This window comes from Diceros bicornis, chromosome 17, assembly GCF_020826845.1.
Source record: "Diceros bicornis minor isolate mBicDic1 chromosome 17, mDicBic1.mat.cur, whole genome shotgun sequence".
Taxonomy (NCBI): domain Eukaryota; kingdom Metazoa; phylum Chordata; class Mammalia; order Perissodactyla; family Rhinocerotidae; genus Diceros; species Diceros bicornis.
Window position 1 is genome coordinate 31,317,338 of NC_080756.1, and position 17,185 is coordinate 31,334,522.

General features: G+C 39.2%; 1 protein-coding gene across 5 annotated transcripts in view; it reads right to left on the minus strand.

Annotated features, from left to right (window-relative positions):
* FGD4 (FYVE, RhoGEF and PH domain containing 4) overlaps window positions 1-17,185 on the minus strand; it is a 206,326-nt gene that overhangs the window by 47,826 nt on the left and 141,315 nt on the right. For 3 of the 5 annotated variants that reach the window (XR_009222557.1, XM_058558530.1, XM_058558533.1), the window contains exons 3-4: window positions 13,576-13,759; window positions 8,162-8,669 (exon numbers count right to left, since the gene is read on the minus strand). Coding sequence is in view for 4 of the 5 variants with exons in the window: in XM_058558530.1 (XP_058414513.1) it covers window positions 8,162-8,669; window positions 13,576-13,759 (692 nt within the window). In the remaining variant the exon portion in view is untranslated. Of the gene's footprint in view, window positions 1-6,415; window positions 8,141-8,161; window positions 8,670-13,575; window positions 13,760-17,185 lie in introns of those variants that run through there. The other 2 variants (XM_058558531.1, XM_058558534.1) reach the window with 2 other exon arrangements.

A 17,185-nucleotide genomic window follows, 5' to 3' on the forward strand; every position in this document is an offset into this window, starting at 1 on the left:
CTTACAAATGAGGAAACCGGATTTTATTTTACGTTTAATGAACAAACACAGCTCACATTATGTTTTAAGGCACTGTTCTAAGTTCTTTACAACTATTAAATGATCTATGCCTCGTAATAATGTCATTCGGTAGCATTATGAGGTACCTCCACCTTACAGATGAGGAAACCGAAATATAGAGAAGTTTAAGTGACCCGCTCAAGGTCACACAGCTGGTAAGTGGCTGAGCTGGGATTCAAACCTGGAGAGTCTAGCTTTTGAGCCTACCTTCCTGACCACCAGGTTACAGCGTGTTGCTCTCTTTTTGTTTGGTTTTTGGTTTTTTAAGCCACATACAACAACTGCTGTGTTTTTAAGATTGGACCTTTCCCTTTCTCACACCCATACTAAACTGGATCTATATGTGCATCTTGACCTCCAAGCATCTGACTTTCCACAAATCTCCTGGTTCACATCACTATTCTGTTAAACTCGTCATCCCTTGGTTCTCTTGGCACTGCTGACTTGCTGATTCTGGCTCACTCCCACTCCAAGTTGGCTTTTCTCTTTCTTGAGTTCTAGGCCACTCGGCGATGCTGGACAGACTGCTGATTGGTCCCACTGTCTCTGACCTAGGTGCTCAAAATCTTGATCACAAGTTACCACAAGAGCTAACCTCCTCCATTGTCCTCAAGATCCAAGCCCCACCCCTGGAAGATATCCCACTGGCCTCTATGAGGCACTTCCCAAATCGACAGATCCGGCACCAAGCCTACAAGTCACCTCTACACTGTGCTCTCTCCGTATCTCATTCACTGAGTTCCAGACTCTCTGCCTGACTTCTCCACTTGTGCTAACAACAAGGAATTCACCTCTCAACCACGCTTTGACCCTTGGCTTTATCTTTGAGTTCTCCTTTCCCCTTTACCTCATGATATCTTAAGTAATGGTCATTTATTTATCTTAATCCTCCTCAACTGTTAATTTCCTCTTTGTGGTCACTGCAGTGCCTTGCACACAGTATATGTGCAAAATAAATTCACTCAATTTCATTTGATTGCCCAGGTTCACTGAGCTAGTTAGCTATAATGACCCAGTAAAGGCCTCAGTCTCCAGGTTAACTCCTAGTTCCATATTCTACATGATGACCGTCCTCATAAGCTCACCAATATTTATGTGCCCCGCCCCCAAGCCCAGTGGTTCTCACAACACTGCTCTCTCTTCTTCTTTTTCCTCTCAGAAAATTCACTATGTTCCCCTTTTGACTATGTTTGTGCTCTCTAGGGCTCAGTCCTTGGCCGTCTTCCTCTTCCTACACATTCTATTTTGGCAATATTAATCACACCCTTATGTACATCCTCTTACGTTCTTATCCTCCTTCCTGAGCTCCAGATCCATATTTCCACTTGCTTAATTAATATCTCCAAATGGATGTCTTGCAGATGCCATAAACTCAGGAGTACAAAACTAACCTAATTAGCAACTCTACTCCCTCCCCTCATTCCAAACACAATTACTTTCCTTCCTGTCTGCCACCTCAATTATTTCATTAACATGTTAGGATACCGAGGCCTGGAGATTTATGTTAAAGTGCCATGTCCAAGCTGATAAGTATGGAGCTGGGATTTGAACTCACCTCTTTTAATTCTAAAGCCTTCACCCTTAACCAATAAACCATAAAGTCTCCAGAATATTCCATTTTGGTTTTAGGCATCTTCACCTGGATCATCCAGAAGTCACTCAAATTCAGTATGTCTAAACCCAATTAACTTTTCTGTCCCCCAAATATAGTGCTCTTTCTATTCTCTTATAGTTCAGTAAGTGGTGCACCATCTGCCACTTCATCCAAGCTAGGAGCTGAACATGATTCATTCTCTACATCTAGTCACAGAGAGATTTCTGACAGAAATCGCTCTTCCTCATCCTAACCCTCTGCCACATCCGGGACCCCATCCTCTCACACCTGGACTTCTGCAGTTGCTTACTAACCGTGTACCCTGATCCATCTGTTTGTCCTTTGATCTGACTCATTTTTCTAAAACCCACAGATGTATAATCATGTCACTTCCATGCTTTAATTAAGTGCCTCTGAGACCAAGATAGTATTGGGCTTATGGAAAGTTTGAAATAACATGGGAAATATCTATGTTTAATCCAACAAAACAGGATGCAGAATGACCATACATTATGCTATTGAATGTGTTTTTTAAAAAATCAGCTCAGAAAAACAAGCTGGAATGGAACTACGGGTGTTTTTTGTATTCTCTATGCTTTGTTGCATTTTCTTGATTTTTCTACAAAGCATTATTAATTTTTATTCAGACTTTTAAAAATCTCTTTAAACACTCTCCGTTGCTTTCAGGAGGAAAAAAAAACACAACTTAGGCATACAAAGCCATTGCAATGTGTCCTTAGCTTACATTTTCTTTGTAAGCCTATCCTTCTGCTCCCATACTCATTTCTCTAACCCTTCTGGCCTCTTATTATGAGGCCAGAAATACACCCAAATATGGCATTTTGCCTCTGCTCATTTCTCACCACACTTTCCCTCATTTCTCATTCTCCTCTCTACCTCACCCCCTTCCTGTCCATGGTGGACCACCCAGCAACCTCCTACTCTTTCTTCAAGCCCAATTCAACAGCTTTTCAGCAGTCCACCCCTCAACCAGCCCTCCTCCAGGCACAGGTCTTTCCTCTTTTGTGTTTCCAAAGTACTTATTGCACCATATTAGGGTGATTTATTTATGTCTCTTTCTCTGTGCCCTCAGAAGACTCAGAGTTTGTTGGCAGGGCTTGTCTTGTTCACTTCTGTTTCCAGCACCTAGAGAGTGAGCCTGGCACACTGAATTTGCAAACTGAACAATAGGTGGTTTTTTCAGGTACAGGCTCTCTGAAGTTCATTTTTTCTCATTTCTCTTTCTTATACCTTTCCAACATACTAAACAGCGTCGCCACCAAATAAGGAAGTTTCTGAGTTCACCATTCAGTCCTAAGTGAATAAAGAAAAGCTATCCTCAAGACTTTTATGAACTTATCCGCAAGTTAGGGGGGCAATTTTCCATCATCTGACACATTGTTTTAAAACTCCTACAACTTTAGTTGGAGCTTTCATTGTAATACTAGCAACAGCGAAAGACCGATTAGTGAAGCTGGATAATTTCTTTGCTTGTGCTGTCTTTCCCTTTCTTGGAATTACAGCTGATTTGGCAAGAGAAGAAATAGCTAAGGAGTCACTTACTATTTCTCTTCAAATCTAACAAGACCTCAACAGTTGTCCCCTTATTTGTTAAGAAGTGAGCCAAAGGAAATTTAAAGGTTTACCAAAAAAGAACTTGTAGCCCATCATAAGAAATGGATAACTGGGCCGGCCCGGTGGCGTAGCAGTTAAGTGTGCGCGCTCCGCTACTGGCAGCCCGGGTTCGGATCCCGGGCGCACACTGACGCACCACTTGTCTGGCCATGCTGAGGCTGCGTCCCACATACAGCAACTGGAAGGATGTGCCACTATGACATACAACTATCTACTGGGGCTTTGGGGACAAAACGGAGGAGGATTAGCAATAGATGTTAGCTCAGAGCCAGTCTTCCTCAGCAAAAAGAGGAGGATTAGCACAGATGTTAGCTCAGGGCTGATCTTCCTCACAAAAAATAAATAAATATTAAAAAAAAAAAAAGAGAAAGAAATGGATAACCAAGGTAGGCATTATGTTTTAACTCCAAGAAAACTTTGATACCTCACATTACACCCTGTAAATTTTTTTTTTTTTTTTTTTTTTTGTGAGGAGATCAGCCCTGAGCTAACATCCGCCAATACTCCTCTTTTTTTTTTTTTGCTGAGGAAGACGGCCCTGGGCTAACATCTGTGCCTATCTTCCTCCACTTTATATGGGACGCCGCCACAGCATGGCTTACCAAGCAGTGCGTCTGTGCGCGCCCGGGATCCGAACCAGCGAACCCCGGGCCAGCGCAGCGGAGCGCGCGCACTTAACCGCTTGCGCCACCGGGCCGGCCCCACCCTGTAAAATTAATCAACGATTTTAAGAATTACAATTAAACTTAGTGAGGGGAAATTGAAGGAAAAAAAGGAAAAGTGAATTAACTTGAATTACAACACTGGTTTTCTGTTTGCAATTTACTTCTGAATGGGATTCTCTGTCATTCTTTTCCCTAGGAGTTAATTTCTTAATTTGCTAATATGTTCAAAAGTTATAAGCCTTCAAGGCTTATATAAAAATATAATAAGTAAAATGGTAATTAAAAAACCAGAAATAACCAGGAAATAAACATTTAAGTAAAAAAATAATAATAATATGTGTCTATAAATCTCTACTTTGTGGACACTTCCTTCATCTATCCCCTACTTTATTACATAATTTCTTTCATTTTTGGTGAAATGAAAGGTTAACTTCCTAAAAATCTGTTTATGTTATATTTTTGATAAAATTGCTATTATTAGAGTTTTAATACCCTGCTACTTATGTTGCCAATAACAAAGATTTGTTATTTATATAAACTTTAGTCTTAAAAAGTGCACATCTACACATTTATATTTGGCTTGCTGTATGAGACACAGAGGAAGGGAACATTGTGAATAAGCCAGAAAAATCTACGAATACAACTTGTTAAAACATCCTATTAAAAGGCTCATGAAAACTCTAAAGAGTTTTCATTTATATAGCATAATCAATGAATGCCACATCCCACATTAGTGCATTTCTACTAAAGCTTTGCCACTGAAGCCTACGCATCTGAGAAGATAACCACTCTTAATGAAATTCATTCTAAAGTGTACTGACCCATTTACCTGAGTCTCCTAATATAGTTTAAGCTACTTATGATAACCCAAATTCGTCATGCCAAACAGGAATTATAATACTCGTATTTTCTGATGCCCTCAAGTATGCATACCTGTGGAGGCACAGGCATACACACTACGATATTCCTTTGCCTCTGCCTTTCCTGTAATTTATGGATTTTAATATGTTTCCTTGTAACAACATCTCCTCTTTAGTAGCTTTCAGTCTTTTAATCTGCTGTAATACATGATTAACCTTAATTTAAAGATACTGTTAACACCTTGTGGGTGAGAGCTAAAGGTATCACAAAGTGCTAACATCTTCTTTTGGTCCTGAGGTTTTAAAGAAATATCTGCTTACTTTGAGGTGTCTGGCTGTAATCTAGATCACTAGTGATGCAAAAAGTTTAAACATTGGAAAAGTGTTGCTTTGCTAAAGCATGGCAGAGTCAGTAGTTCCAATGAGGTAGGTATTCTTTATCTTTTACATGGTAAAAATAGCAGTATTCTATATTCACCATTGAACGTGATTCTTGATCAAAATACATTAGATAATCAGTGAAACAGTTACACAAGCAGAGACTATTTTCAAGTCAGTTCTCAATTATTAATAATGATTGCTCAAGATATATTTTAATACGTATCTACTTTCCTGAACTATCTTTATGATTCTACTCTACTCCTCCCTTCCAGCCCCCAACCCATCGTTCTCCCACTCCTGGTGGGCATTTAGGAAACGTCCATTAAATGTAATTCTAGTTTAAACGAAACTTATTTAAGACTCTTCTGATGTAAATCTCCATATTGAGTTATATAAAGATTGAAGTAATTTTTTTCAGTTGTCTGCATAGTAAAACTCAAATATTCCATTATGTCTTAGAAGTTCAACACATTAGAGTTTAAGAAGCAGCTGACAACCTGGAGGGCTACAGCTAACAAAGGAATATTCCTACATATAACATCACAGAATTATTATATTATTATCACTAAAAAGGGCCTTAAGGTCAGACTCAGTTTATATTCCTTAAAGAATTTTAGAATACCTTAATTAACTAATTTAATTGATTTGTTCAAGGTCATACTGCTAGTTAGTGGATGACCTAGAAGGAGCATTAAGATGTCCTAGTTCCAATTGTTTGGTCCTCTATATACTACTTTTTTACTTTTGAAGATTTCTTCTTTATTTTTAATTGTGGTAAAATACACGTAAGATAAAATTTATTATCTTAACACTGCTCACATTTAAGTTTTGCATTTTGGAACAAGGAAAGGCAATGAAACAAACATCAGAGCAGCAAAGAACACACTGTCACCATGTAGAAATTAAATCCTAATACTCCTTTTCAGATGGGAGACACATGTGGTGTTTGGATCAACAATTTTGCAGAGAAAATGTCCTTTTTCTTCCCACACAGAGCATGTGCCATCCACCACTTAGATGCCCATTTAAGAAAAAGGCCAGCTGTACTATTCTGTTTCACTAGTTTAATAGGAAAGCCCTATTAACTTTTTCCCAAACGAAATAAGACTCATCTATGAAAATGTATACATAATAATATATGACAGGAAGAAAAGTAGTACTCAGCAACCACAGGCACCATCACCAATTGAAATATTTCCCTTAATAAGAATAGCTCTTACTGTTAGATAAATACTTGCTGGTGGCATCATCCCAGCTGTGAAAGGAGAGATGTTTGAGTCTTGAGCTCCTTGGTTCTAACCTTCTCTTCTGTTCACCATGGTTCAAGCACAGAGACACTAAAATCTACTGCGATATCGAGATGTAAAGAGATTCACTTAGCAATGTCCTGTTTCTCTAATGTTTCAGATAATGTTACCAAGTATGACTCACTTTCTCCCACCCACTTCCTTATTTAAACTTTCCCTCCTTGAGAGTCAGCATCTAAAATTAATTCACTAACTGGAAGAAAATAATTCACCGGCTCTTGGTCTATTTGGGATTTTCTTGAGAGTCAGTGAAAAATTGTACCATAAGGTAGATTTCACTTTAAAGTTCTGAATACATCAATCAATCACTTTTTAATATTATAGTATCAGTCCTTTTGAATTTCTGCCTACGGTAATGCCAGTTGAGAAACAGCACCATAAAAAATCCTAAAGAGATTTAGGGCTTATATTTGGCATTTACAAATTTTCCTATAAGTGTCAAAATTTTAATTCTCAACTCTCCTACAGAGATCGTTATTTGAAATCGATAAGAGAGACTAAGCAATGGAAACTTTTTTCTTGTCTTCAGAGACGTAAACAACTTTCTGTTCCAGGGAACTCTATGATGATGCTTATATTGCACCTTTGATCCAAGAAATCCCAAGTAGCCTGTAAAAGCCGTATTTATTAATCTTTCCAAAGCACTATATCAACATAAATAAAGAATACAAATGCAATGGTCTGGTTACTGGAATTGTATAGAAGTTTCTGCAGCAGCACAGGTAAATGATGAACATATTTAACCAGCAAATGAGCTCTTTATTAGCTTAGATTTTGCACGTGGGCAGAAATGCCATTCAGGTGGTTCACTGAACTCTGTCCTCTTTAGAAAGGATATGAACTTCCAGTCTGCCCCAGTCTCCCCTCTCTCTGGTATATTACTCATGGCTGCTGCATTCATTGACATTTCCTGCATTTAGGCGTTTACATTTGCTGACTGCTTGCATCAGGGACTCTAGGCCTGGGAGTCAGAGCACAAGGGGTCTGGGCTAGGATTGTGACCCTGGAAAATTACTTAAGCTTTCTGGGACTCTTTCTTCTTCTATAAATGAATTGCTGAACTAAGATGATCTTTAATGAGACTTCTAACTCCAAGATTAAGTTATTCACTATAAAATTGTGCATTAATTAGAAACATTTTAAAAACCTAGAAGCCTGGAAAGAGTTACAGATATAATCCATTGAATAATTTGTGAATACTTCCATATTCATGTCCTTACAAGAAACATATACTAGTGCAAGTTAATCTTCCAGGTCTATTTCTTTTACTAGACTAGAAACGTCTGAAAAGCAAAGATTATACAATTTCCTCTTGCTTATTAGTCCATAAATATTAGAGATGCAGCCCTAACATCTAGAGCAACAAAGAACATTTTTTTCCCATGTAAGTAAAGACAATATGCCTGTGATTTTCTTATACCAAAGTCTTCACACTGTTTTGACTCTTGAAATCACAACATAAACTACACAGAAGAAAAAATGAAATATCTCCTCAGAGAGTATGGGAAACACCCATTAGCAGCTAGAGCTTGAAAATTGTTTAACTGGTGGCGTGGGTGATCTGACTCATTCATTTTCACAGATGCTACGAAACAGTTTTAAAACAGTAGTAAAATAGTCAGTGCTTCCACCTCCTTATGAGCCAGTCTCAGGCTTTACCTTCATCTCGTGGTGCTGGTCCAGCTGTTCCAGGTCCAGAGGGCTTTCTCCATTTTCCCTCTCTTGTACCTTGGCTTCTGTGTCTGCCCGTCCTTCTTCCAGGGGGACCACTGGGTCTGCAGTTGGAGTCCTGCAGCTACTGTCAGAAGCATTTCCATCACAGTCATCTGTTGTGGGTGATGCATGGCCTGTGGTAGTTTCATCTCTTTCTCCATTCACTAAGTCCATATCGGGCAAGGGTTCAGAAGTTTGAATAGGAGTATCTGGGCTCAGAGTGGCTGCTTTATCCTCCTCACATTCCATCCGGTTTTGTGCTGCCATTACACCGTTAGCCACGCAAGTCTGTACAACCTGAGTCTTATCTGTATCATTTCCCTGCTTCTGTGGTGGGTGCTGGGAGAGGAGTTTTTGCTGAGGTGTGGTTGTCAATCCATGCCTTCCTGGAGTTTTAGGAACATTTAGGTTCATAGCAGCATCTTTCTTCAAATCACTATAATTTGATAATGAGCTAAAAGAAAAATACAAAGGAAGTGTGAAAACGTTGGCACGGACAAGTTCTAGAATACAAAGAAGTTTATTCCAGCTGAAAAGGGATATTTAGTGAAGACATTTTTCCCCCACTGATGGTTTTAAACAAGTATAAGAATATTCGAGTGTAGTTCTCAGTCTCTTGAATGCTATCCACCCTTACACAAACATTTAAATAAAGATGAGAAGCCTGAGCTTGACCTGTAGGGTCTGGAACAATTCCTTGGGTTGTTTATCAATATGGCTAGTTAGTAAAGACTTAGATGTGAGAAATATTTATATTTAACAAAACCATCTTTCCCCAAGATTTTTACATTCCTAACATTTTAAAAACGAGTATAGTCAGTCCTCAATTTAAAAATCAGTTAAAAACCAAAGGCTATTTTTGTTTGGAAAGCAGAACACATATTCTCAAAAACTTTATTAGACATGCTGCTGTAGCCTCCTAACTGATCTCTCTGCTTCCACTTCTGATCCCCTCCAATCTAGTCTCTCCAAGTCAGCCGTAGACACCAAACTCTGCGAGGGCTTCCCTGCACACCTGAAGGTAAATCTGGCATCCTAACCATGGCCTACAAGATTCTACACACTCCAGCACCCACGAGCCCTGACCTCCTTAAATTCTATCCTCTCCTCACTCGCTGTGCTCTTGCATACTAGTCTCCTTGCTGTTCCCGACTAACAGCAAGCAAATGTGTGCATCTAAGGGTCTTTACAGCTGCTATTCTCTGTGCCCAGGACAGTCTTCCCCAAGACACTGGTGTGGCTTACTCCTTCCCTTCATTCAGGTTTCTGCTCAGATGTCACCTCAAACAGGCTTTCTTGGGTTATTCTATCTATCACAGCATACTCCACCACTAACTACACATCTTACTTTATTTTTCTTTAAAGCCTTTATTATTACTTGACATTATGTATAATCTTAATAGTACAATGGAACCTAACTGCCAACATATAATGATGTTCCTAGGAAAACATTTGCGTAGCATTTTAATCTAGGATTCCTGGGAGGGAAAAATAAAACTTGGGGCTGCAGTCTTGGAGTGATTCCTATGACCTAATGAGGAGAAAAAATAAATATAGACTAATACTCTGTGAGGGTGCAGAGTGCGCCTGGCTTGTTCTCTGCTTTGTCCCCCCTTCTCAGCACAGCGCCTGACATATGGAAAGTGCTCAATACTCAACGAACAACGAATAACTCTGATTGTGATGATGATCATGACAGTAATTCAATATTAGCAGCTAACGTTTATTAAGTGCTGGAAACTACACTAAGTGCTTTACATCGATTACCTTGGTTCAACCTCATAATAATTCCAAAATAGGGACCCATAAATAGAGAAATTGAGGCTTAGAAACTGACATAATGTGGCCAATGTCAGATGGCTAACAAGTGATAAAGCCAGAGTTTAAACCACGAAGTCTGACTCTAAATGCCATGGTCTTAACCCCGTGGTATAAGACACTGGAACATGAAGGATGGAGTAAGGAGCAGGTAAGTAGGCTGCATACAAAACGTGGGGAGAAAGCCCAGGGCTGGGCTCTTCCCCAGCGCAGGGAGAGGCCACGGGGTAGAGGGAGGTGCAGGGAGGGCACAACAGCAAGGTCCACGGACAACGCTGAGATGCGTGTCACCTTCCCCCTTCACTCCACTCCTCCCAGACACCGCTGACCTGGCCTGGAAAATAGAACAGGGAATAACAACAGACGGCAAGCGAGCAATAGGGAGGAAGAAAGACATGGCGAAGCAGCACCACAGGAAGGGAAGGAAACATTTGGTAGAGGGAAATGCCATATATATAAAAGTTGGATGTCACCAACATAAATAAACATGACACACTCCACCACTGACATTTGCCGTCTAGGGGATAACTTCCCAAGCAGTCCTTGGAGATCTGAATCAAACTGTCCTTCTCTTCCACATCAGCGCCCAGCAACCCAGTGAAAAGATCCGCAGCAGATCCTCTGAACCAAACTTTGGGCTTGCTTAGGATTTTTGGAAAGGACTGTTCTGGATGAGAGGCGGGAATTTCCTGTAATAAATGACATCCCGGGGATATGCGTGTTGGGGTGGGGTAGGGATAGACAGGGAGAGAGGGTTAGTAAAAGCAGTGGTGAACCAACACACAGCCGATTCCTGCTTCTTTGTGGATGCCAAACCATGGGGAAAAACAACTGGCCTTCCAGTGTCCTTGGGAAAACCAATGTTTGTTTTGTGGGAAAATGTTATTTATTTCTCTCTAAAATCCTAAGTCTTTCATAGGTTAAAAAGACTAGTTTCTCTCACTCTCAAGAAAAGAAAAAGAAACCATAGTAAAAAATAAATAAATAAAATTCACTTGCTCCAGATACATCCTCCAAATCACTCATCTTAATAAAACAGTTATCTAGATTATTGCAAAGAGCGAAACCATGATACAGGGGTAAGGTCTTAATAGTGCAGTATTGTCTTCTATGACTCCACTGCAACAGACATTGGTTCTTCCTGTCAACTGACTGTGGTAACTCAGTGCCTGCCGAGTCTCCCTCTATTCCACAAAGTCCTAGTTAGAGCTGTAATAACTGGGGTGAAGCCCACGAGCTACACTGGAAATACAAACTCCCCACACTAAAGTCCTATAGACCCAATGCAACACTAATCCCTGTAGACACTTTTAGAGCCAGTTCCTTCTGGTAATACCTCACTAAGAACATGATTATTTTTTGTATTGGCAGTGGACTCTGCCATAAGTAATATCTCTTTACCAGATTTGCCTAAACGCCCACATGACATCCTATCTGCACTTAGAACAAGTTTGCTTAAAATGTCATAAATTGTAGCACACCTCTTAGATCCAACCTTCAAGCTTTACATCAAAAAATGACTTTGAATCTGTGAAGTCTGAAAGAGTAAAAGAAAACTGATATTAATAAGTGGAAAAACTGTGTACATTTCATGTATGGAGAGGAATGCAAAGAATGGGTTACCAAAATTGTGAGGTTCAGGGGCCAGCCCGGTGGCGCAAGCGGTTAAGTGCGCACGTTCCGCTGCGGCGGCCCGGGGTTCGCCGGTTCGGATCCCGGGTGCGCACTGACGCACCACTTGTTAAGCCATGCTGTGGCGGCGTCCCATATAAAGTGGAGGAAGATGGGCATGGATGTTAGCCCAGGGCCAGTCTTCCTCAGCAAAAAAAGAGGAGGATTGGCATTGGATGTTAGCTCAGGGCTGGTCCTCCTCACAAAAAAAAAAAAAAAAATTGTGAGGTTCAGAGGATTTAACCCATTCAGGGCTTCCCAAAGCCACCCTGAATCTGGGGATACAGGCTCTGGCATGCCCTACGGACAGACGTTGGTGCTCCAGTGCCTCTTTATATCATGCAGTCACTGGACATGGTCCTGGGAACATGCAAACATGAGAGGTCACTCTCTGTGCTATTGAATCAACTTGCCTTGAGAAACAAAATTTTTAAGTGGAATTAAATCATTCTAGTAAAGATTGCTGTAATTTAAGATAGCAAAGGTATTGAAAATCCTACTTTGGAGGGGGAGATGCTGAGGGTTAAACATTTATGACCCAAGTTCCCACAATAGATTGGGAATGAAAAATGAAGACAGGGTTCTGAACTACTTTTCTCCAGCACTTGTTGCTAAATGCAGTCTCATTTTAAACGAGGGACACTACAGTTTCGTACTCGGTGACAATTTCCAGAAGATTTTGAAAGTATTTCCAAGCTATGATCCATTGCATACATAAGAATAAATCCTGCAAATAAATAATAAAATCACCTAATGGGAAACCATTCCCAAGTATTACACTGAAAAAACAGAAATATTTGACTTCAAGGATGAAAGTGAAGTTATATATATTCTGTTTAATTAGATACATCAGACTTCTGGTGACATATAAAAATAAAATCCTCCTGATAAAAATTTTTAAAAATTCTATTTAAGTCAGTGACAGGAATTCTAAGAAAAAACGATCGAGGGTCATATAAGTAGAAAAGCAACTTATGCGAGTTTGTTTTTAAGTGAATCATACAATATTTCACCTACCTTTTTCGAAACATTAGGACTAAAGATATAAAATTATATCTAATAGGGCCGGCCCCGTGGCTTAGCGGTTAAGTGCGCGCGCTCCGCTGCTGGCGGCCCAGGTTCGGATCCCGGGCGCGCACCGGCGCACCGCTTCTCCAGCCACGCTGAGGCCGTGTCCCACACACAGCAACTAGAAGGATGTGCAGCTATGACATACAACTATCTACTGGGGCTTTGGGGGGGGGGGAATAAATAAATAAATAAAAATTAAAAAAAAAATTATATCTAATAAATACAAAACTTGAAATGTAGCATGAATTTTGCTATTGGCAACATCTCTTCACAAAACTTAGTATAGTACAGGGGGATGGGGAGAGGGGAACAGAAACTGAATGGATATAGAAGACCCACGTGAAATACAGTGGGTCGGAAAATAGAGAAGGCCACAGAGATGGGACAGACTCCCAGGAGTCACATTCACAAACATACAAAGTGAGAAACAAGGGGAGAGAGACAACCTCCTGCCTTTCCAACCCAGATATCCAACGACCAACAGAATGACCCACAAAAAGTAACACACCAAGTGACATACACAGATGCAGAGGAAATGAGACAGAGGTTATCTATAGTTCTGTATAGCACACAATGGGATGAAAACACTGGTGGCATACACAGAGGTAATGTATAGTAAATGATAATTCATATTAGGACAAGATTAAATATTTTAAAAATTCACTCTTTCTAAAGGCCTACCAAACCTAATGGAATCAGATATTCTATTTTTGACTTAGAAAATTTATGACTCCATCATCTTTTTCAAAAACCGCCTTTCTTCTCCCCTGTGCCTTCTCCCATTGTAAATTAGCTCTTACCTGCCTCCTTCAAAGCGACTGATGAGATCTGATACCTTACTGGGTTTTTCTTTTGAGACACAAGAAGCAGAGGCAGGTTTAACTTCCTCCATCCTTGGTTTTGCACTAGATAAAGCTTTATGCCTGGGGGTTTGGTGTATATTGGACGAAGGAGAATTCTGCAGATGTAATGGCTTTGGAGGCACTGTAGAAAAAGAATTAATAGAATTCAGTATGTCACTGTTATTTGTTCCCTAAAAAAAATTCCGGTGTCTTAGGTGCAAAAATCTTTAGCATTATCAAACTTTCGTAAAGGAGTCTGTCAAATTTGTACTGAACCTTGACCAAGGGACCTTTATCTATCTTGGATATTTGCTCTGTGTCCTTTGGAAATCCCATCTCCAAGATTCAAGTGGTTCTTTTAATTTTAGGTCATTTTAAATACGGCATTATTAAACACGTGGAGATCTACATATGGCTATGGCATTACAAACTCTATTAGAGATAACAGAGCCGTTATTTATCTAAACAGAGAAAAGAAAGTACTAAATTTGAAACTAATTCCTAGGGCTACATTGCTTGCTACAAAACAATTTTCTAATAATAGAGTGAATAACAGATATATCAGAATCCAGAGCTAGTAAGTTAAACAGTAAAGCCAACAAAACAACAACAACAAACAACAGTTAATATAATGTTGCATTATTATAGCATCTTCCCACTTCACAAAAGCACCTTATTTCATTTGATCTTAGATAAAATGTTTTACTTTACAGTCCTCTGAGGTAGGTACCATTATTTGCTTCTTATGTCTATGAAGGCTTAGAGAGGTTAAGTGATTGGCCTGGAGGAACAAGGCTAATCTGATTTTATGACTGGTACCCAGACTCTGGCTCCTTCCATTATCAGCACTGCTCCTCATCATAAATCTAGCAAAAGGGGGATATAGAAGTTCTATTATTATTGTCTGCTACATTAATAGTTGGCTTGCATCAATATACCACAAATCATTTGCTTACTAATAAGTCCTTCATTCAATTAATAGACTAGGAACAGATCATTTCCTGAAATACTAAAATCTATACAATTTCCCCTAACAGATGAGAAACTCTATAGGTAGGAAAATATAATATGCCATAAGAGCTTAATCACAACAGGGATTACTTTAATTTTGAAAACCAATATAACTTTTCTCTTCGATTAATATTCTGGGTAAAAGATTATAACAGGTTGTGTATTTTTCTATAACTGGTTTTAACAAATCAAATAGAATCACTTCCTTTTTTCTTTTTTTATACCTTTCTCCTAATTTCTGGAGGGAGGGTGGGGAATCATGTCTCCTTCTAATTACATGCCCCAATTTCCCCTAGCTGGTTACTCTGGTTTTCAGTAATCTCATCTCTTTTATAAACTCAGCTGACAGTTGCCTGATGCTCACTGGCCTAGATTTCATCATTTCTGTGCCAGTTATCAATTCTTACGGAGAAGGAAAAAATATATATCACAGTGAGCTACAGGTGTAACAATTAATTCACCTCATTCGCTTTCAACACAAACAGAAGAAAATCTCAATGAAAAAATGACATGCTTCTTTTTATGAAAATGACATTATTTTCTAAGATATGCTCGAGGGGATGGTTAATATAGTATCCACTGGGAAGGAAGGGGCTTATATAAGTGTGCTATTTGTTAATTTTAAGGAAAAATTTCCTATGTAGAACAAATATATACTAAAATAGTAAACCAGGACAATATCCAACCATAAAAAATAGTTTTAACATTAGGAATAATTTCAACATTCATAACTAGAATCTTTAAAGAAGAAAGTGAATATGTTCTTTATAATTCTGTGTGCAAAATTTGTTATAAAATAACTCACCCATCTAGAGTTTACTCAGTGAACATTTCTTATTTCTTATGTGCCAGACACTGTGAGATGCTTGAAAGACACAAATAAAATGATACATATAAGCCAGTCAGTTTCTGAGATGACTCCACTGACTTTTTCCATCTCAATTATGCCTCTCTCTTAAACTGTTTCATAGAACTGTGTGCTTTTTCTATAAAGTGCTTATGAAATTATTACATATTATTAGTTAGTAATAAGTAATATTAAATAGATCAGCAATAAAATATTAAATACATTATAGATGTAAAGTTTTCTCTTCCATGAGGCTGGAGTTCTGTGAGGGTTAGGAACATGCTTGTTTTGATCACAGTTGTATTCACAGTAACTACCTGTACAGTACTTGGCAAATTTGTGGAATACATGAAGGAACTAGTTAATTGTGTCATCAAAGAGCTCATATTCTAGTGGGGAGGCAGCTTAATACTGTTCAAGATGGGCACTGGGTACACAGTTATTTTAGAAGCACAGAGAAAGCATCTATTTTGGCAAGGGAGACAATCCAAATGTACAGTAAATCAGTAAATATACACATTTTAAAAAAAAAGAGCACAAATGCTACATGGATATGACAAAAATCTCAAGACGGCACATGAATGGCTAAAGTGTCAGAAATACTGTTTTAGAGGAAAATAATGTGTGCTTTGCTCAAAAGACGTAATTGTTGAGTGGAAATGACTCCCCTGTCTCTCTCACCCTTTCTGATCTTTCCTTTGCACTATGGAGGTCAACATTTCCAAATGCTCTCCAGGCATCTCCCAGGTGTCCTATCAGCACCTCCAGTTCCTTATGTCTAAAACTCACTTACTACTTCTTCCCCCTGCAGCCCAAAGGATGTAAACAGGAAAAATAGTGCTCAACCTCACTAATAATCAGGGAAATGCAAATTAAATCCGCAGTATGATACCACTTCAGCCCCATCAAATTAACCAAAAAATTTAAATCTGATAATACCAAGTGTCAGTGAGGATACGAAGCAATGTGAAAGCTCATACATTTTGAGAGGGAGTATAAGTGAATACAACCATTAAGAACTTGACATTTCCAAAGTATATATCCTAGAGAAATTCTTATACATCTATACAGGGTTTTTAAAAAATTTTTACTTTTTCATTGATTCAACAAATACTTACTGAAAACCTATTAAATTCTAAGCACTTGATCATATCAATGAACAAAAGTCAAAACAAGAAACAAAAAACATAAGTAACCTACATGTCAGAAGGTGGTACGTGCTAAGAGAAAAATGGGAGGAGGGGCTAAAAGAACAAGCTAGAGGGGATCTAGAGTGTAGGGACACTTGAAGAAGCTGAGGGAGTTATTTGGAAAAGAACATTCCCTCAGGGAGGGCAAAAGCTAGAGGCTGCTAAGGTCTGGCGGTCAGTGTGACTGGAAACGAATGAACAAGCAGGCAAGTGTAGGTACTGAGGTCAGAGGGAGGGCCTGACACTGTAGAGCCTTGTGAAGCACTGTGAGGATTTTGACTATGAGTGAAATGAGAAGTCACTGCAGAGTTCTGAGCAGAGGAGTGACACGATACGACTTAAATTCCAACAACATCACTCTGGCCACTGTGTTGAGAATGTAGGGGAGAAGGGTAGAAGCAGGGTGAAGAGGTAGGAGGTTACTGTAGAAATTCAGGCAAGAGATAATGGTGCTTGGAAGGAGATAGTAAGAAATAGTCGGATTCCTGGTATATTTTAAAAGTAGATTTCCTGATAGATT